Source organism: Salmo salar, chromosome 26 (assembly GCF_965601325.2).
Source record: "Salmo salar chromosome 26, fSalSal1, whole genome shotgun sequence".
In the NCBI taxonomy this organism is placed as follows: Eukaryota; Metazoa; Chordata; class Actinopteri; order Salmoniformes; family Salmonidae; genus Salmo; species Salmo salar.
The window spans coordinates 56,371,961-56,392,500 of record NC_138316.1 but is presented as its reverse complement, the minus strand read 5'-3'; the positions used below and the strand labels follow the sequence as shown (position 1 = coordinate 56,392,500).

The following is a 20,540-nucleotide window of genomic DNA, read 5'->3' as shown; positions in this document are numbered from 1 at the left end:
AGCTATAAGGGTCAGACCAGCCCTGTGTTCCAGCTATAAGGGGTCAGACCAGCCCTGTGTTCCAGCTATAAGGGGTCAGACCAGCCCTGTGTTCCAGCTATAAGGGTCAGACCAGCCCTGTGTTCCAGCTATAAGGGGTCAGACCAGCCCTGTGTTCCAGCTATAAGGGGTCAGACCAGCCCTGTGTTCCAGCTATAAGGGGTCAGACCAGCCCTGTGTTCCAGCTATAAGGGGTCAGACCAGCCCTGTGTTCCAGCTATAAGGGTCAGACCAGCCCTGTGTTCCAGCTATAAGGGTCAGACCAGCCCTGTGTTCCAGCTATAAGGGGTCAGACCAGCCCTGTGTTCCAGCTATAAGGGTCAGACCAGCCCTGTGTTCCAGCTATAAGGGGTCAGACCAGCCCTGTGTTCCAGCTATAAGGGTCAGACCAGCCCTGTGTTCCAGCTATAAGGGTCAGACCAGCCCTGTGTTCCAGCTATAAGGGTCAGACCAGCCCTGTGTTCCAGCTATAAGGGTCAGACCAGCCCTGTGTTCCAGCTATAAGGGGTCAGACCAGCCCTGTGTTCCAGCTATAAGGGTTCAGACCAGCCCTGGGTCATAACATTCCTTGAGCTTGGATCTTGTAGTTTGAAGAATTACGCAGGAAGAATGGTTAACGTTGTTCAGATGTGGAAAACTAAGTATAATATATATATTATATATTATAAGTCTGTAGTGGTTGTATGATGGCTTACATTCATGATTTGAAACCATGAGAAACTAGACTCGATGGGGAGATACAGGACAGGAGAACTCTCTAGAACGAAGACACCTTTAGAAACTAGACTCGATGGGGAGATACAGGACAGGAGAACTCTCTAGAACGAAGACATCTTTAGAAACTAGACTCGATGGGGAGATACAGGACAGGAGAACTCTCTAGAACGAAGACACCTTTAGAAACTAGACTCGATGGGGAGATACAGGACAGGAGAACTCTCTAGAACGAAGACACCTTGAGAAACTAGACTCGATGGGGAGATACAGGACAGGAGAACACCCTAGAACGAAGACACCTTTAGAAACTAGACTCGATGGGGAGATACAGGACAGGAGAACTCTCTAGAACAAAGACACTAATCCTACTTGGTCTTAAATTGGCAGCATCCTATTTTCATATCTTCTCAAAATGACATGCTTTAGAAACATGCTTCAGAAACAAAAATGAATGTAATTATTAAGAGAAATGACTTGCATATCTAAATTATATTACACAGCATTTAATACATATCGTCATAACCCAATATAGCCTGTTAAAATCTGAATATAGAGAGAAACCATGGTAACCTATAGGTCCTGTAGAGAGGAAGCATGGTAACCTATAGGAAGCATGTTAACCTATAGGAAGCATGGTAACCTATAGGAAGCATGGTAACCTATAGGCCCTGTAGAGAGGAAGCATGGTAACCTATAGGAAGCATGGTAACCTATAGGCCCTGCAGAGAGGAAGCATGGTAACCTATAGGAAGCATGGTAACCTATAGGAAGCATGGTAACCTATAGGCCCTGTAGAGAGGAAGCATGGTAACCTATAGGAAGCATGGTAACCTATAGGCCCTGCAGAGAGGAAGCATGGTAACCTATAGGAAGCATGGTAACCTATAGGAAGCATGGTAACCTATAGGCCCTGTAGAGAGGAAGCATGGTAACCTATAGGCCCTGTAAAGAGGAAGCATGGTAACCTATAGGAAGCATGGTAACCTATAGGCCCTGTAAAGAGGAAGCATGGTAACCTATAGGAAGCATGGTAACCTATAGGCCCTGTAAAGAGGAAGCATGGTAACCTATAGGCCCTGTAGAGAGGAAGCATGGTAACCTATAGGAAGCATGGTAACCTATAGGAAGCATGGTAACCTATAGGAAGCATGGTAACCTATAGGCCCTGCAGAGAGGAAGCATGGTAACCTATAGGAAGCATGGTAACCTATAGGAAGCATGGTAACCTATAGGCCCTGTAGAGAGGAAGCATGGTAACCTATAGGAAGCATGGTAACCTATAGGAAGCATGGTAACCTATAGGAAGCATGGTAACCTATAGGCCCTATAGAGAGGAAGCATGGTAACCTATAGGCCCTGTAGAGAGGAAGCATGGTAACCTATAGGCCCTGTAGAGAGGAAGCATGGTAACCTATAGGCCCTGTAGAGAGGAAGCATGGTAACCTATAGGAAGCATGGTAACCTATAGGCCCTGTAGAGAGGAAGCATGGTAACCTATAGGCCCTGTAGAGAGGAAGCATGGTAACCTATAGGTCCTGTAGAGAGGAAGCATGGTAACCTATAGGAAGCATGGTAACCTATAGGAAGCATGGTAACCTATAGGAAGCATGGTAACCTATAGGCCCTATAGAGAGGAAGCATGGTAACCTATAGGCCCTGTAGAGAGGAAGCATTGTAACCTATAGGCCCTGTAGAGAGGAAGCATGGTAACCTATAGGCCCTGTAGAGAAGAAGCATGGTAACCTATAGGAAGCATGGTAACCTATAGGAAGCATGGTAACCTATAGGCCCTGTAGAGAGGAAGCATGGTAACCTATAGGAAGCATGGTAACCTATAGGAAGCATGGTAACCTATAGGAAGCATGGTAACCTATAGGCCCTGTAGAGAGGAAGCATGGTAACCTATAGGAAGCATGGTAACCTATAGGAAGCATGGTAACCTATAGGCCCTGTAGAGAGGAAGCATGGTAACCTATAGGAAGCATGGTAACCTATAGGAAGCATGGTAACCTATAGGCCATGTAGAGAGGAAGCATGGTAACCTATAAGAAGCATGGTAACCTATAGGAAGCATGGTAACCTATAGGAAGCATGGTAACCTATAGGCCCTGTAGAGAGGAAGCATGGTAACCTATAGGAGGCATGGTAACCTATAGGAAGCATGGTAACCTATAGGCCCTGTAGAGAGGAAGCATGGTAACCTATAGGAAGCATGGTAACCTATAGGCCCTGTAGAGAGGAAGCATGGTAACCTATAGGCCCTGTAGAGAGGAAGCATGGTAACCTATAGGAAGCATGGTAACCTATAGGCCCTGTAAAGAGGAAGCATGGTAACCTATAGGCCCTGTAGAGAGGAAGCATGGTAACCTATAGGCCCTGTAGAGAGGAAGCATGGTATCCTATAGGAAGCATGGTAACCTATAGGAAGCATGGTAACCTATAGGCCCTGTAGATAGGAAGCATGGTAACCTATAGGCCCTGTAGAGAGGAAGCATGGTAACCTATAGGAAGCATGGTAACCTATAGGAAGCATGGTAACCTATAGGAAGCATGGTAACCTATAGGAAGCATGGTAACCTATAGGCCCTGTAGAGAGGAAGCATGGTAACCTATAGGCCCTGTAGAGAGGAAGCATGGTAACCTATAGGCCCTGTAGAGAGGAAGCATGGTAACCTATAGGAAGCATGGTAACCTATAGGAAGCATGGTAACCTATAGGCCCTGTAGAGAGGAAGCATGGTAACCTATAGGAAGCATGGTAACCTATAGGCCCTGTAAAGAGGAAGCATGGTAACCTATAGGCCCTGTAGAGAGGAAGCATGGTAACCTATAGGCCCTGTAGAGAGGAAGCATGGTATCCTATAGGAAGCATGGTAACCTATAGGAAGCATGGTAACCTATAGGAAGCATGGTAACCTATAGGCCCTGTAGAGAGGAAGCATGGTAACCTATAGGCCCTGTAGAGAGGAAGCATGGTAACCTATAGGAAGCATGGTAACCTATAGGAAGCATGGTAACCTATATTAAGCATGGTAACCTATAGGCCCTGTAGAGAGGAAGCATGGTAACCTATAGGCCCTGTAGAGAGGAAGCATGGTAACCTATAGGAAGCATGGTAACCTATAGGAAGCATGGTAACCTATAGGCCCTGTAGAGAGGAAGCATGGTAACCTATAGGAAGCATGGTAACCTATAGGAAGCATGGTAACCTATAGGAAGCATGGTAACCTATAGGCCCTGTAGAGAGGTAGCATGGTAACCTATAGGAAGCATGGTAACCTATAGGAAGCATGGTAACCTATAGGCCCTGTAGAGAGGAAGCATGGTAACCTATAGGAAGCATGGTAACCTATAGGAAGCATGGTAACCTATAGGAAGCATGGTAACCTATAGGCCCTGTAGAGAGGAAGCATGGTAACCTATAGGAGGCATGGTAACCTATAGGAAGCATGGTAACCTATAGGCCCTGTAGAGAGGAAGCATGGTAACCTATAGGAAGCATGGTAACCTATAGGCCCTGTAGAGAGGAAGCATGGTAACCTATAGGCCCTGTAGAGAGGAAGCATGGTAACCTATAGGAAGCATGGTAACCTATAGGCCCTGTAAAGAGGAAGCATGGTAACCTATAGGCCCTGTAGAGAGGAAGCATGGTAACCTATAGGCCCTGTAGAGAGGAAGCATGGTATCCTATAGGAAGCATGGTAACCTATATGAAGCATGGTAACCTATAGGAAGCATGGTAACCTATAGGCCCTGTAGAGAGGAAGCATGGTAACCTATAGGCCCTGTAGAGAGGAAGCATGGTAACCTATAGGAAGCATGGTAACCTATAGGAAGCATGGTAACCTATAGGCCCTGTAGAGAGGAAGCATGGTAACCTATAGGAAGCATGGTAACCTATAGGCCCTGTAGAAAGGAAGCATGGTAACCTATAGGAAGCATGGTAACCTATAGGAAGCATGGTAACCTATAGGAAGCATGGTAACCTATAGGAAGCATGGTAACCTACAGGTCTTGTCTGAACCCAATGCATTTGAAAACTACACCATGTGGACATTCTGTTCGTCCCCAGAGAAAGTTAGCGTTGGACCCTGGCGTGTTTCATATGCAGCCATGTGGTCGTGGGTCATTTCCTGGGCTTTGATTGACGTACGCAAAGCTGGACTAGTTTATAAAAGATGTCTGACTGAATAAAGTTGATCTCACAGCCAGCTGGACGAGTTTATAAAAGATGTCTATCTGACTGAATAAAATGTAACTCGTGTATCCTCTACATTCATTAATCAGACACCGTAGCTATATGTCCATGGGGTCACATCCGGACAAACAAACTCTAGATCTCAGATGTATTTTTGTCAATATTTAGTCCATGAGGACTTGCCAGACAGTGATGTTAAAGTGAGGGACTCGTCAGTAACCTCCTAAATCTCATCGGTAAGAGAGATGTTAATTTCGCTCCCTAATTTGCATACTAGTATGCTTTTTTTTGTGGCAATTATTAGCAGATTAAATTAATAAAATATCACCGCAGGATCAGTAGGTGGTCTAGTGGAGAGATAGTTTCACTGTGGTCCGTCGGCAGCGTAGCCTAGTGGTTAGAGCGTTGGACTAGTAACCGAAAGGTTGCAAGTTCAAATCCCTGAACTGACAAAGTAAAAAAACTGTTGTTCTGCCCCTAAACAAGGCAGTTTAACCCACTGTTCCTAGGCCGTCATTGTAAAATAAGAATTTGTTCTTAACGGACTTGCCTAGTTAAATAAATATATATTAAATAAAGGTTAAAAAATAAAATATGATAAAAGAAAACAGATTAAATATCGCCGTCTGATGAAACTAACACGTTTATGAGAAAATGGTTTTTAATCCCCCTGTTAGAGTTTGATAGTTTGCAGGGTTGAAAATACTAACTTAGCGTTACAATATCCCAGAGGACACCAAAATAGAGCTTGTTCTGCAAAACAAATCGGGGAAGAGGTTGGGAGTCTGTTGTGTCGTCGGAAAAGAATGATGTCTGTTTACATTTAAACACCTTCATCTTCCTCCATCTCCATTGGAATAGAATATGAAACAGAATATTACTTTATGTCAACGAACTGAAACGAACCTTCCCTTCTCACCCATCTGTTTCCGAGCACTCTGAGTTATTATGTTGGAATGACGCCCAGGAAACAAACATTTACTTAGTGTGTGTCCACAATTGCGCCCTATTCACTGTGTAGTGCACTACATTTGACCAGGGTCCATAGGGGCTCTAGGAAAAAAAAAATAGTGCACTATAAAGGGATTAGGATACCATTGTGGATACACTACACTAAGTAAAATGTTTCTCCTCTGGGTCCAGGACAGTTTGTTTAGTGGAGTCGCCAGAACACTGTGACCTTGCTGTCTGGTATTACCGGTCCAGGACAGTACCAGAACACTGTGACCTCGCTGTCTGGTATTACCGGTCCAGGACAGTACCAGAACACTGTGACCTCGCTGTCTGGTATTACCGGTCCAGGACAGTACCAGAACACTGTGACCTGGCTGTCTGGTATTACCGGTCCAGGACAGTACCAGAACACTGTGACCTGGCTGTCTGGTATTACCGGTCCAGGACAGTACCAGAACACTGTGACCTCGCTGTCTGGTATTACCGGTCCAGGACAGTACCAGAACACTGTGACCTGGCTGTCTGGTATTACCGGTCCAGGACAGTACCAGAACACTGTGACCTGGCTGTCTGGTATTACCGGTCCAGGACAGTACCAGAACACTGTGACCTCGCTGTCTGGTATTACCGGTCCAGGACAGTACCAGAACACTGTGACCTCGCTGTCTGGTATTACCGGTCCAGGACAGTACCAGAACACTGTGACCTGTCTGTGTGGTATTACCGGTCCAGGACAGTACCAGAACACTGTGACCTCGCTGTCTGGTATTACCGGTCCAGGACAGTACCAGAACACTGTGACCTCGCTGTCTGGTATTACCGGTCCAGGACAGTACCAGAACACTGTGACCTGGCTGTCTGCAGACAGGTGATGCTTTACAATAAAGCCAGTGGGGGTGTGGTTCGTGGCCAATATACCACGGCTAAGGGCTGTTTTTAAGCACGATGCAACGTGGAGTGCCTGGACACAGCTCTTAGCTGTTGTATATTGGCCATATATCACAAACCCCCGAGGTGCCTTATTGCTATTATAAACTGGTTTCCAAAGTAATTAATTAATTACAACAGTAAACATGAATGATGTGGTTTACGGTCTGATATACCAACGCTGTCAGCCAATCAGCATTCAGGGCTCGAACCACCCAGTTTATAATATACTGTTTTATTACCAGTCAGAATGGATGGCAGTAAACTGGGCAGTATATATTACATGGAAGGCAGTACCAGTCAGAATAGATGGCAGTATATATTACATGAAAGGCAGTACCAGTCAGAATAGATGGCAGTATATATTACATGAAAGGCAGTACCAGTCAGAATAGATGGCAGTATATATTACATGAAAGGCAGTACCAGTCAGAATAGATGGCAGTATATATTACATGAAAGGCAGTACCAGTCAGAATAGATGGCAGTATATATTACATGAAAGGCAGTACCAGTCAGAATAGATGGCAGTATATATTACATGAAAGGCAGTACCAGTCAGAATAGATGGCAGTATATATTACATGAAAGGCAGTACCAGTCAGAATAGATGGCAGTATATATTACATGAAAGGCAGTACCAGTCAGAATAGATGGCAGTATACAGGACAGGTATATATTACATGAAAGGCAGTACCAGTCAGAATAGATGGCAGTATACAGGACAGGTATATATTACATGAAAGGCAGTACCAGTCAGAATAGATGGCAGTATACTGGACAGTATATATTACATGAAAGGCAGTACCAGTCAGAATAGATGGCAGTATACTGGGCAGTATATATTACATGGAAGGCAGTACCAGTCAGAATAGGTGGCAGTATATATTACATGAAAGGCAGTACCAGTCAGAATAGATGGCAGTATATATTACATGAAAGGCAGTACCAGTCAGAATAGATGGCAGTATATATTACATGAAAGGCAGTACCAGTCAGAATAGATGGCAGTATATATTACATGAAAGGCAGTACCAGTCAGAATAGATGGCAGTATACTGGGCAGTAATATTACCAACAGTAAACCAACCTCCTCTCTGGGTCCCAGACCTCGAAGGAACCCGACCTGTCTTTTGTCTATAAGCCTGTCTGATATCAATGTGTTTACTACTACAGTAGTACCAGCGGTAAACAAACACTACTTCTCTCTCTCTCTCTCTCTCTCTCTCTCTCTCCGTCCACAGACCCTGAAACCGACAGCGTGTCCTTCCGGGTCCCAGAGCCCGAAGGAACCCGACCTGTCGGCCAGAAGAGACTTCCAGAGGGAAGCAGAGCTGCTCACCAACCTCCAGCACCAACACATTGTTAAGTTCTATGGGGTCTGTGTGGACGGGGATCCCCTCATCATGGTGTTTGAGTACATGAAGCATGGAGACCTCAACAGGTTCCTCAGGTAATGGTAGAGGAACATATGTCGGGATTTTGTTTTTTTTGGGGGGGGGAGGGGTCTAAAGCTCATTTCCTGTATTTTTACACAATCCAACATGCCGTCTCTATTTAGAACCAAAAGAAAGCAAAATGTCCACAGTTATCAGCTACGTATCAGAGATGAAACTCCTCTGTCTCTCCTCCTCTGTCTCTACTCCTCTGTCTCTACTCCTCCTCCTCTGTCTCTCCTCCTCCTCTGTCTCTCCTCCTCCTCCTCTGTCTCTACTCCCCTTCTGTCTCTACTCCTCCTCTGTCTCTGCTCCTCCTCCTCTGTCTCTCCTCCTCTGTCTCTGCTCCTCCTCCTCTGTCTCTACTCCTCCTCTACTCCACAGTTATCAAGCTACGTAAGAGATGAAACTCCTCTGTCTCTACTCCTCTGTCTCTACTCCTCCTCCTCTGTCTCTACTCCTCCTCTGTCTCTCCTCCTCCTCTGTCTCTACTCCTCCTCCTCTGTCTCTACTCCTCCTCTGTCTCTCCTCCTCCTCTGTCTCTCCTCCTCTGTCTCTACTCCTCCTCCTCTGTCTCTCCTCCTCCTCTGTCTCTCCTCCTCTGTCTCTACTCCTCCTCCTCTGTCTCTCCTCCTCCTCTGTCTCTCCTCCTCCTCCTCTGTCTCTCCTCCTCCTCCTCTGTCTCTCCTCCTCTGTCTCTACTCCTCCTCCTCTGTCTCTACTCCTCCTCCTCTGTCTCTACTCCTCCTCTGTCGCTACTCCTCTGTCTCTACTCCCCCTCTGTCTCTACTCCTCTGTCTCTACTCCTCCTCCTCTGTCTCTGCTCCTCCTCCTCTGTCTCTTCTCCTCCTCTGTCTCTACTCCTCTGTCTCTACTCCTCCTCTGTCTCTCCTCCTCCTCTGTCTCTCCTCCTCCTCTGTCTCTACTCCTCCTCCTCTGTCTCTACTCCTCTGTCTCTACTCCTCCTCCTCTGTCTCTACTCCTCCTCCTCTGTCTCTACTCCTCTGTCTCTACTCCTCCTCCTCTGTCTCTCCTCCTCCTCTGTCTCTACTCCTCTGTCTCTACTCCTCCTCTGTCTCTACTCCTCCTCCTCTGTCTCTACTCCTCCTCTGTCTCTATTTCTCCTCTGCCTCTACTCCTCCTCCTCTGTCGCTACTCCTCTGTCTCTACTCCTCCTCCTCTGTCTCTCCTCCTCCTCTGTCTCTACTCCTCCTCTGTCTCTACTCCTCCTCTGTCTCTACTCCTCCTCCTCTGTCTCTACTCCTCCTCCTCTGTCTCTACTCCTCCTCTGTCTCTACTCCTCTCCTCTGTCTCTACTCCTCCTCTGTCTCTGCTCCTCCTCTGTCTCTCCTCCTCCTCTGTCTCTCCTCCTCCTCTGTCTCTACTCCTCCTCTGTCTCTCCTCCTCCTCTGTCTCTCCTCCTCCTCTGTCTCTACTCCTCCTCTGTCTCTACTCCCCCTCTGTCTCTCCTCCTCCTCTGTCTCTCCTCCTCCTCTGTCTCTACTCCTCCTCTGTCTCTACTCCTCCTCTGTCTCTACTCCCCCTCTGTCTCTCCTCCTCCTCTGTCTCTACTCCTCCTCTGTCTCTACTCCTCCTCTGTCTCTCCTCCTCCTCTGTCTCTACTCCTCCTCTGTCTCTACTCCTCCTCTGTCTCTACTCCCCCTCTGTCTCTCCTCCTCCTCTGTCTCTCCTCCTCCTCTGTCTCTACTCCTCCTCTGTCTCTCCTCCTCCTCTGTCTCTACTCCTCCTCTGTCTCTCCTCCTCCTCTCTCTACTCCTCTGTCTCTACTCCTCCTCTGTCTCTCCTCCTCCTCTGTCTCTACTCCTCCTCTGTCTCTGCTCCTCCTCTGTCTCTACTCCTCCTCTGTCTGTCTCTCCTCCTCTGTCTCTACTCCTCCTCTGTCTCTACTCCTCCTCTGTCTCTGCTCCTCCTCTGTCTCTACTCCTCCTCTGTCTCTACTCCTCCTCTGTCTCTGCTCCTCCTCTGTCTCTGCTCCTCCTCTGTCTCTGCTCCTCCTCTGTCTCTGCTCCTCCTCTGTCTCTCCTCCTCCTCTGTCTCTCCTCCTCTGTCTCTGCTCCTCCTCTGTCTCTCCTCCTCCTCTGTCTCTCCTCCTCTGTCTCTCCTCCTCCTCTGTCTCTCCTCCTCCTCTGTCTCTCCTCCTCCTCTGTCTCTACTCCTCCTCTGTCTCTCCTCCTCCTCTGTCTCCACTCCTCCTCTGTCTCCACTCCTCCTCCTCTGTCTCTCCTCCTCCTCTGTCTCTCCTCCTCCTCTGTCTCTACTCCTCCTCCTCTGTCTCTCCTCCTCCTCTGTCTCTACTCCTCCTCCTCTGTCTCTCCTCCTCCTCTGTCTCTCCTCCTCCTCTGTCGCTACTCCTCTGTCTCTACTCCCCCTCTGTCTCTACTCCTCTGTCTCTACTCCTCCTCCTCTGTCTCTGCTCCTCCTCCTCTGTCTCTTCTCCTCCTCTGTCTCTACTCCTCTGTCTCTACTCCTCCTCTGTCTCTCCTCCTCCTCTGTCTCTCCTCCTCCTCTGTCTCTACTCCTCCTCCTCTGTCTCTACTCCTCTGTCTCTACTCCTCCTCCTCTGTCTCTACTCCTCCTCCTCTGTCTCTACTCCTCTGTCTCTACTCCTCCTCCTCTGTCTCTCCTCCTCCTCTGTCTCTACTCCTCTGTCTCTACTCCTCCTCTGTCTCTACTCCTCCTCCTCTGTCTCTACTCCTCCTCTGTCTCTATTCCTCCTCTGTCTCTACTCCTCCTCTGTCGCTACTCCTCTGTCTCTACTCCTCCTCCTCTGTCTCTCCTCCTCCTCTGTCTCTACTCCTCCTCTGTCTCTACTCCTCCTCTGTCTCTACTCCTCTGTCTCTACTCCTCCTCCTCTGTCTCTACTCCTCCTCCTCTGTCTCTACTCCTCCTCTGTCTCTACTCCTCCTCCTCTGTCTCTACTCCTCCTCTGTCTCTGCTCCTCCTCTGTCTCTCCTCCTCCTCTGTCTCTCCTCCTCCTCTGTCTCTACTCCTCCTCTGTCTCTACTCCCCCTCTGTCTCTCCTCCTCCTCTGTCTCTCCTCCTCCTCTGTCTCTACTCCTCCTCTGTCTCTACTCCCCCTCTGTCTCTCCTCCTCCTCTGTCTCTACTCCTCCTCTGTCTCTACTCCTCCTCTGTCTCTCCTCCTCCTCTGTCTCTACTCCTCCTCTGTCTCTACTCCTCCTCTGTCTCTACTCCTCCTCTGTCTCTACTCCCCCTCTGTCTCTCCTCCTCCTCTGTCTCTCCTCCTCCTCTGTCTCTACTCCTCCTCTGTCTCTACTCCTCCTCTGTCTCTCCTCCTCCTCTGTCTCTACTCCTCCTCTGTCTCTCCTCCTCCTCTCTCTACTCCTCTGTCTCTACTCCTCCTCTGTCTCTCCTCCTCCTCTGTCTCTACTCCTCCTCTGTCTCTGCTCCTCCTCTGTCTCTACTCCTCCTCTGTCTGTCTCTCCTCCTCTATCTCTACTCCTCCTCTGTCTCTACTCCTCCTCTGTCTCTGCTCCTCCTCTGTCTCTACTCCTCCTCTGTCTCTACTCCTCCTCTGTCTCTGCTCCTCCTCTGTCTCTGCTCCTCCTCTGTCTCTCCTCCTCCTCTGTCTCTCCTCCTCTGTCTCTGCTCCTCCTCTGTCTCTCCTCCTCCTCTGTCTCTCCTCCTCTGTCTCTCCTCCTCCTCTGTCTCTCCTCCTCCTCTGTCTCTCCTCCTCCTCTGTCTCTCCTCCTCCTCTGTCTCTACTCCTCCTCTGTCTCTCCTCCTCCTCTGTCTCCACTCCTCCTCTGTCTCCACTCCTCCTCCTCTGTCTCTACTCCTCCTCTGTCTCTACTCCTCCTCTGTCTCTACTCCTCCTCCTCTGTCTCTCCTCCTCCTCTGTCTCTACTCCTCCTCCTCTGTCTCTCCTCCTCCTCTGTCTCTCCTCCTCCTCTGTCTCTACTCCTCCTCTGTCTCTACTCCTCCTCTGTCTCTCCTCCTCCTCTGTCTCTCCTCCTCCTCTGTCTCTCCTCCTCCTCTGTCTCTACTCCTCTGTCTCTCCTCCTCCTCTGTCTCTACTCCTCCTCTGTCTCTCCTCCTCCTCTGTCTCTCCTCCTCCTCTGTCTCTACTCCTCCTCTGTCTCTACTCCTCTGTCTCTACTCCTCCTCTGTCTCTCCTCCTCCTCTGTCTCTCCTCCTCCTCTGTCTCTCCTCCTCCTCTGTCTCTCTACTCCTCTGTCTCTCCTCCTCCTCTGTCTCTCCTCCTCCTCTGTCTCTCCTCCTCCTCTGTCTCTACTCCTCTGTCTCTCCTCCTCCTCTGTCTCTACTCCTCCTCTGTCTCTCCTCCTCCTCTGTCTCTCCTCCTCCTCTGTCTCTACTCCTCCTCTGTCTCTACTCCTCTGTCTCTACTCCTCCTCTGTCTCTCCTCCTCCTCTGTCTCTCCTCCTCCTCTGTCTCTCCTCCTCCTCTGTCTCTCTACTCCTCTGTCTCTCCTCCTCCTCTGTCTCTCCTCCTCCTCTGTCTCTCCTCCTCCTCTGTCTCTCCTCCTCCTCTGTCTCTCCTCCTCCTCTGTTCTGTTTCTCGTCGGTCGTGTAATTTTACTACGTCTCTGCCCCTCTTTAGATTCCGTAGTCCAGATTCCATGATCCTTTTTACCACTTCCTGTCTAGTTCATACGTTTCATGACTTCCTGCTCTAGTTTAGACAGTTTCTACGTCTCTCGTCGTCCCCTACAGACTGTATAGATGAATGTTAATGTTTCTACGTCTCTCTCTCTCTCCAGAGTCCACGGTCCAGATGGTCGTCCCCTACAGACTGTATAGATGAATGTTAATGTTTCTACGTCTCTCTCTCTCTCCAGAGTCCACGGTCCAGATGGTCGTCCCCTACAGACTGTATAGATGAATGTTAATGTTTCTACGTCTCTCTCTCTCTCCAGAGTCCACGGTCCAGATGGTCGTCCCCTACAGACTGTATAGATGAATGTTAATGTTTCTACGTCTCTCTCTCTCTCCAGAGTCCACGGTCCAGATGGTTGTCCCCTACAGACTGTATAGATGAATGTTAATGTTTCTACGTCTCTCTCTCTCTCCAGAGTCCACGGTCCAGATGGTTGTCCCCTACAGACTGTATAGATGAATGTTAATGTTTCTACGTCTCTCTCTCTCTCCAGAGTCCACGGTCCAGATGGTCGTCCCCTACAGACTGTATAGATGAATGTTAATGTTTCTACGTCTCTCTCCAGAGTCCACGGTCCAGATGGTCGTCCCCTACAGACTGACGGAGAGCTGAGTCTGTCCCAGATGTTACACATCGCTACCCAGATCTCAGCCGGCATTGTGTACCTGGACTCCCAGCACTTTGTCCACAGAGACCTGGCCACCAGGAACTGTCTAGTGGGCAACGGGCTGTTGGTAAAGATAGGAGACTTCGGGATGTCCAGAGACATCTACAGCACAGACTACTACAGGGTAAGGACTCATGTATGGATGGACTATAGCGTTGCAGTATTCAAGCGAATTTACAAACAATTCGAAGGCTGGCGGTAGCCCCGTTGGACTCAAAGATTTGATCATTTATGAACATCTGTAACTGCCATTTCCTTTAATCTAGAGCAAAAAACATGTCCTCATATGATAAGAGGTGAACACAGTGGGGCAGTCCTCGAGGTGGCGTCGTGGCCCTCTCTACTGTTACTGTTTCACTTTGGGGAATTTCTGTTCTTCCCAACAACCTCATGAACGCGTGAGAGAGACATCTGAAATGTGTATATATATATATATATATATATCAGTTTTTGTTATTCCACCTTTTATTTAACCAGGTAGGCCAGTTGAGAACAAGTCCTTTATTTAACCAGGTAGGCCAGTTGAGAACAAGTCCTTTATTTAACCAGGTAGGCCTGTTGAGAACATGTTCTCATTTCCAGCTGCGACCTGGCCAAGATAAAGCAAAGCAGTGCAGTATTCTCAGTGTGTGGTGCCGGTAACAACTTTGCTCAAGTCATCTTTTAAATGCATCAGGACCATGAAAAGGGCATCAGGATATATACAGAGCCTTCAGAAAGTATTCAGACCCCTTGACTTTTTCTACATTTTGTTACGTTGCAGCCTCATTCTGAAGTGGATTCAGATATGTGTTTTCCTCTTCAACTTCCACACAATACCCCTTAATGACATCACAATACCCCTTAATGACATCACAATACCCCTTAATGACATCACAATACCCCTTAATGACATCACAATACCCCTTAATGACATCACAATACCCCTTAATGACATCACAATACCCCTTAATGACATCACAATACCCCATAATGAGGATAATTACATCTGCAGTTATATGGATATTTAATGATAATGTAGTTATGAGGATAATTACAACTACAGTTATATGGATATTTAATGATAATGTGTTTATGAGGATAATTACATCTGCAGTTATCTTGATATTTAATGATAATGTGTTTATGAGGATAATTACATCCCTCCAATGGTGCTTGAGGGAGTAGCAGAAACTATAATGGTGCTGGAGGGAGTAGCAGAAACTATAATGGTGCTGGAGGGAGTAGCAGAAACTATAATGGTGCTGGGGGGATGAACAGAAACTATAATGGTGCTGGAGGGAGTAGCAGAAACTATAATGGTGCTGGAGGGAGTAGCAGAAACTATAATGGTGCTGGAGGGAGTAGCAGAAACTATAATGGTGCTGGAGGGAGTAGCAGAAACTATAATGGTGCTGGAGGGAGTAGCAGAAACTATAATGGTGCTGGAGGGAGTAGCAGAAACTATAATGGTGCTGGGGGGATGAACAGAAACTATAATGGTGCTGGAGGGAGTAGCAGAAACTATAATGGTGCTGGAGGGAGTAGCAGAAACTATAATGGTGCTGGAGGGAGTAGCAGAAACTATAATGGTGCTGGGGGGATGAACAGAAACTATAATGGTGCTGGAGGGAATAGCAGCAACTATAATGGTGCTGGAGGGAGTAGCAGAAACTATAATGGTGCTGGAGGGAGTAGCAGAAACTATAATGGTGCTGGAGGGAGTAGCAGAAACTATAATGGTGCTGGGGGGAGTAGCAGAAACTATAATGGTGCTGGAGGGAGTAGCAGAAACTATAATGGTGCTGGGGGATGAACAGAAACTATAATGGTGCTGGAGGTAATAGCAGAAACTATAATGGTGCTGGAGGGAATAGCAGAAACTATAATGGTGCTGGAGGGAGTAGCAGAAACTATAATGGTGCTGGAGGGAGTAGCAGAAACTATAATGGTGCTGGAGGGAGTAGCAGAAACTATAATGGTGCTGGAGGGAGTAGCAGAAACTATAATGGTGCTGGGGGATGAACAGAAACTATAATGGTGCTGGAGGTAATAGCAGAAACTATAATGGTGCTGGAGGGAATAGCAGAAACTATAATGGTGCTGGAGGGAGTAGCAGAAACTATAATGGTGCTGGAGGGAGTAGCAGAAACTATAATGGTGCTGGAGGGAGTAGCAGAAACTATAATGGTGCTGGAAGGAGTAGCAGAAACTATAATGGTGCTGGAGGGAGTAGCAGAAACTATAATGGTGCTGGGGGGATGAACAGAAACTATAATGGTGCTGGAGGGAATAGCAGAAACTATAATGGTGCTGGAGGGAGTAGCAGAAACTATAATGGTGCTGGGGGGAGTGAACAGAAACTATAATGGTGCTGGAGGGAATAGCAGAAACTATAATGGTGCTGGAGGGAATAGCAGAAGCTATAATGGTGCTGGAGGGATTTTGGTGCTAGAGGTTATAGCAGAAACTATATTGGTGCTGGAGGGGTTTTGGTGCTGGAGGTTATAGCAGAAACTATATTGGTGCTGGAGGGGTTTTGGTGCTGGATGAAAAAGCAGAAACTATGAAGGTGCTGGAGGGAATTGAGCCCTGTGGGATGCAAATATAAACATAATGATTCTCTACGCTGCGTCAGTTAGCCTTTAACTGCACTGGGCTAAACCAGGACCGCACAGAGTGTTTCTGGGTAGTCACGCTGCGTCAGTTAGCCTTTAACTGCACTGGGCTAAACCAGGACCGCACAGAGTGTTTCTGGGTAGTCACGCTGCGTCAGTTAGCCTTTAACTGCACTGGGCTAAACCAGGACCGCACAGAGTGTTTCTGGGTAGTCACGCTGCGTCAGTTAGCCTTTAACTGCACTGGGCTAAACCAGGACCGCACAGAGTGTTTCTGGGTAGTCACGCTGCGTCAGTTAGCCTTTAACTGCACTGGGCTAAACCAGGACCGCACAGAGTGTTTCTGGGTAGTCACGCTGCGTCAGTTAGCCTTTAACTGCACTGGGCTAAACCAGGACCGCACAGAGTGTTTCTGGGTAGTCACGCTGCGTCAGTTAGCCTTTAACTGCACTGGGCTAAACCAGGACCGCACAGAGTGTTTCTGGGTAGTCACGCTGCGTCAGTTAGCCTTTAACTGCACTGGGCTAAACCAGGACCGCACAGAGTGTTTCTGGGTGTTTTCAACACTAAATACATTTGCCAAGAAGGTTAATTTTTACGTGGAGAATCTTTTTAAGGGTAAAATTGACTCCAACCAAACACGACGTAATCTAAGACAGAGAGGGATGCAGTTCAATCACCGTCCAAAAATAAACAGATTGTGGTAAAAATAAAGCAGACAAAGGTGGCGATATGGTAGTGAGGAATAAAGACAGAAGCCCACCGTCAATTAGACAATGATGAACTCTACCAATCTCTTATCTTCAACCTTACAGAGGACCTAAAAAACTGAATTGAAAGGGATCCTCACAGGAAGCTAAGGAGAACGGCTACATTTCAGCCAATGAGTTTGGGTTTATTTTCAATGGCAGTAAGGCTTCTTTGTCATCTTCTTCTAGAACCCTAGAAGGACTGTTTTCCTGTCATCAGTGGCCTGGTAAAGAAAAATCAGTATCTCAATGCATTATCAGTTTAAATAGTCAGGACCGGGATTACAGCAGTAACATCAGTCTTGTTGATGCTGTCAGGACCGGGATTACAGCAGTAACATCAGTCTTGTTGATGCTGTCAGGACCGGGATTACAGCAGTAACATCAGTCTTGTTGATGCTGTCAGGACCGGGATTACAGCAGTAACATCAGTCTTGTTGATGCTGTCAGGACCGGGATTACAACAGTAGCATCAGTCTTGTTGATGCTGTCAGGACCGGGATTACAGCAGTAACATCAGTCTTGTTGATGCTGTCAGGACCGGGATTACAGCAGTAACATCAGTCTTGTTGATGCTGTCAGGACCGGGATTACAGCAGTAACATCAGTCTTGTTGATGCTGTCAGGACCGGGATTACAGCAGTAACATCAGTCTTGTTGATGCTGTCAGGACCGGGATTACAGCAGTAACATCAGTCTTGTTGATGCTGTCAGGACCGGGATTACAGCAGTAACATCAGTCTTGTTGATGCTGTCAGGACCGGGATTACAGCAGTAACATCAGTCTTGTTGATGCTGTCAGGACCGGGATTACAACAGTAACATCAGTCTTGTTGATGCTGTCAGGACCGGGATTACAGCAGTAACATCAGTCTTGTTGATGCTGTCAGGACCGGGATTACAGCAGTAACATCAGTCTTGTTGATGCTGTCAGGACCGGGATTACAGCAGTAACATCAGTCTTGTTGATGCTGTCAGGACCGGGATTACAGCAGTAACATCAGTCTTGTTGATGCGACGTCACATAAAAACTCTCAATACATAACTAATGTCTTCCTGTCTTCCTGTTTCAGGTCAGAGGTCACACCGTGCTGTACTAATGTCTTCCTGTCTTCCTGTTTCAGGTCAGAGGTCACACTGTGCTGTACTAATGTCTTCCTGTCTTCCTGTTTCAGGTCAGAGGTCACACCGTGCTGTACTAATGTCTTCCTGTTTCAGGTCGGAGGTCACACCGTGCTGTACTAATGTCTTCCTGTTTCAGGTCAGAGGTCACACCGTGCTGAACTGATGTCTTTCTGTTAACCTGTTTCAGGTCAGAGGTCACACCGCGCTGTACTAATGTCTTCCTGTTAACCTGTTTCAGGTCGGAGGTCACACCGCGCTGTACTAATGTCTTCCTGTTAACCTGTTTCAGGTCGGAGGTCACACCGTGATGTACTGATGTCTTCCTGTCTTCCTGTTTCAGGTCGGAGTTCACACCATGTTGCCGATCCGCTGGATGCCCCCTGAGAGCATCATGTACAGAAAGTTCACAGCAGAAAGTGACGTTTGGAGCTTCGGAGTCATCCTCTGGGAGATCTTCACCTATGGGGAACAGCCGTGGTTTCAGCTGGCCAACCACGAGGTATTCTGGACCACCAGCACCTTGACTGCCTCCCATAGGGCTCTGGTCAAGAGTACTGGACCACCAGCACCACAGGACTCTGGTCAAGAGCAGTGGACTATATAACACCACATTTAGGAGCACCCCTAGTACCACTAACTACCTGTAGGAGCACCCCTAGTACCACCACTAACTACTTGTAGGAGCACCCCTCGTACCACTAACTACCTGTAGGAGCGCCCCTAGTACCACCACTAACTACCTGTAGGAGCACCCCTAGTACCATCACTAACTACTTGTAGGAGCACCCCTCGTACCACTAACTACCTGTAGGAGCACCCCTAGTACCACCACTAACTACCTGTAGGAGCACCCCTAGTACCACCACTAACTACCTGTAGGAGCACCCCTAGTACCACCACTAACTACCTGTAGGAGCACCCCTAGTACCACCACTAACTACCTGTAGGAGCACCCCTAGTACCACTAACTACCTGTAGGAGCACCCCTAGTACCATCACTAACTACTTGTAGGAGCACCCCTCGTACCACTAACTACCTGTAGGAGCACCCCTAGTACCACCACTAACTACCTGTAGGAGCACCCCTAGTACCACCACTAACTACCTGTAGGAGCACCCCTAGTACCACCACTAACTACCTGTAGGAGCACCCCTAGTACCACCACTAACTACCTGTAGGAGCACCCCTAGTACCACCACTAACTACCTGTAGGAGCACCCCTAGTACCACTAACTACCTGTAGGAGCACCCCTAGTACCACCACTAACTACCTGTAGGAGCACCCCTAGTACCACCACTAACTACCTGTAGGAGCACCCCTAGTACCACTAACTACCTGTAGGAGCACCCCTAGTACCACCACTAACTACCTGTAGGAGCACCCCTAGTACCACCACTAACTACCTGTAGGAGCACCCCTAGTACCACCACTAACTACCTGTAGGAGCACCCCTAGTACCACCACTAACTACCTGTAGGAGCACCCCTAGTACCATCACTAACTACCTGTAGGAGCACCCCTAGTACCACCACTAACTACCTGTAGGAGCACCCCTAGTACCACCACTAACTACCTGTAGGAGCACCCCTAGTACCACCACTAACTACCTGTAGGAGCACCCCTAGTACCACCACTAACTACCTGTAGGAGCACCCCTAGTATCACTAACTACCTGTAGGAGCACCCCTAGTACCACCACTAACTACCTGTAGGAGCACCCCTAGTACCACCACTAACTACCTGTAGGAGCACCCCTAGTACCACCACTAACTACCTGTAGGAGCACCCCTAGTATCTCTAACTACCTGTAGGAGCACCCCTAGTACCATCACTAACTACTTGTAGGAGCACCCCTCGTACCATTACTAACTAACTGTAGGAGCACCCCTAGTACCACCACTAACTACCTGTAGGAGCACCCCTAGTACCACCACTAACTACCTGTAGGAGCACCCCTAGTACCACCACTAACTACCTGTAGGAGCACCCCTAGTACCACCACTAACTACCTGTAGGAGCACCCCTAGTACCACCACTAAGTACCTGTAGGAGCACCCCTAGTACCACCACTAACTACCTGTAGGAGCACCCCTAGTACCACCACTAACTACCTGTAGGAGCACCCCTAGTACCACTAACTACCTGTAGGAGCACCCCTAGTACCTCCACTAACTACCTGTAGGAGCACCCCTTGTACCACCACTAACTACCTGTAGGAGCACCCCTAGTACCACCACTAACTACCTGTAGGAGCACCCCTAGTACCACCACTAACTACCTGTAGGAGCACCCCTAGTACCACCACTAACTACCTGTAGGAGCACCCCTATTACCACCACTAACTACCTGTAGGAGCACCCCTAGTACCACCACTAACTACCTGTAGGAGCACCCCTAGTACCACCACTAACTACCTGTAGGAGCACCCCTAGTACCACCACTAACTACCTGTAGGAGCACCCCTAGTACCAC

At 48.1% G+C, this 20,540-nt stretch overlaps 1 protein-coding gene across 1 annotated transcript in view; it reads left to right on the top strand.

The window, feature by feature from the left end:
* The window catches only part of LOC106595813 (NT-3 growth factor receptor), a 165,240-nt gene that overhangs the window by 136,322 nt on the left and 8,378 nt on the right, over window positions 1-20,540 (top strand). Inside the window, exons 14-16 of the mRNA XM_045708728.2 lie at window positions 8,079-8,287; window positions 13,494-13,719; window positions 18,407-18,565. Coding sequence (XP_045564684.2) covers window positions 8,079-8,287; window positions 13,494-13,719; window positions 18,407-18,565 — 594 coding nt within the window. The remainder of the gene's footprint in view (window positions 1-8,078; window positions 8,288-13,493; window positions 13,720-18,406; window positions 18,566-20,540) is intronic.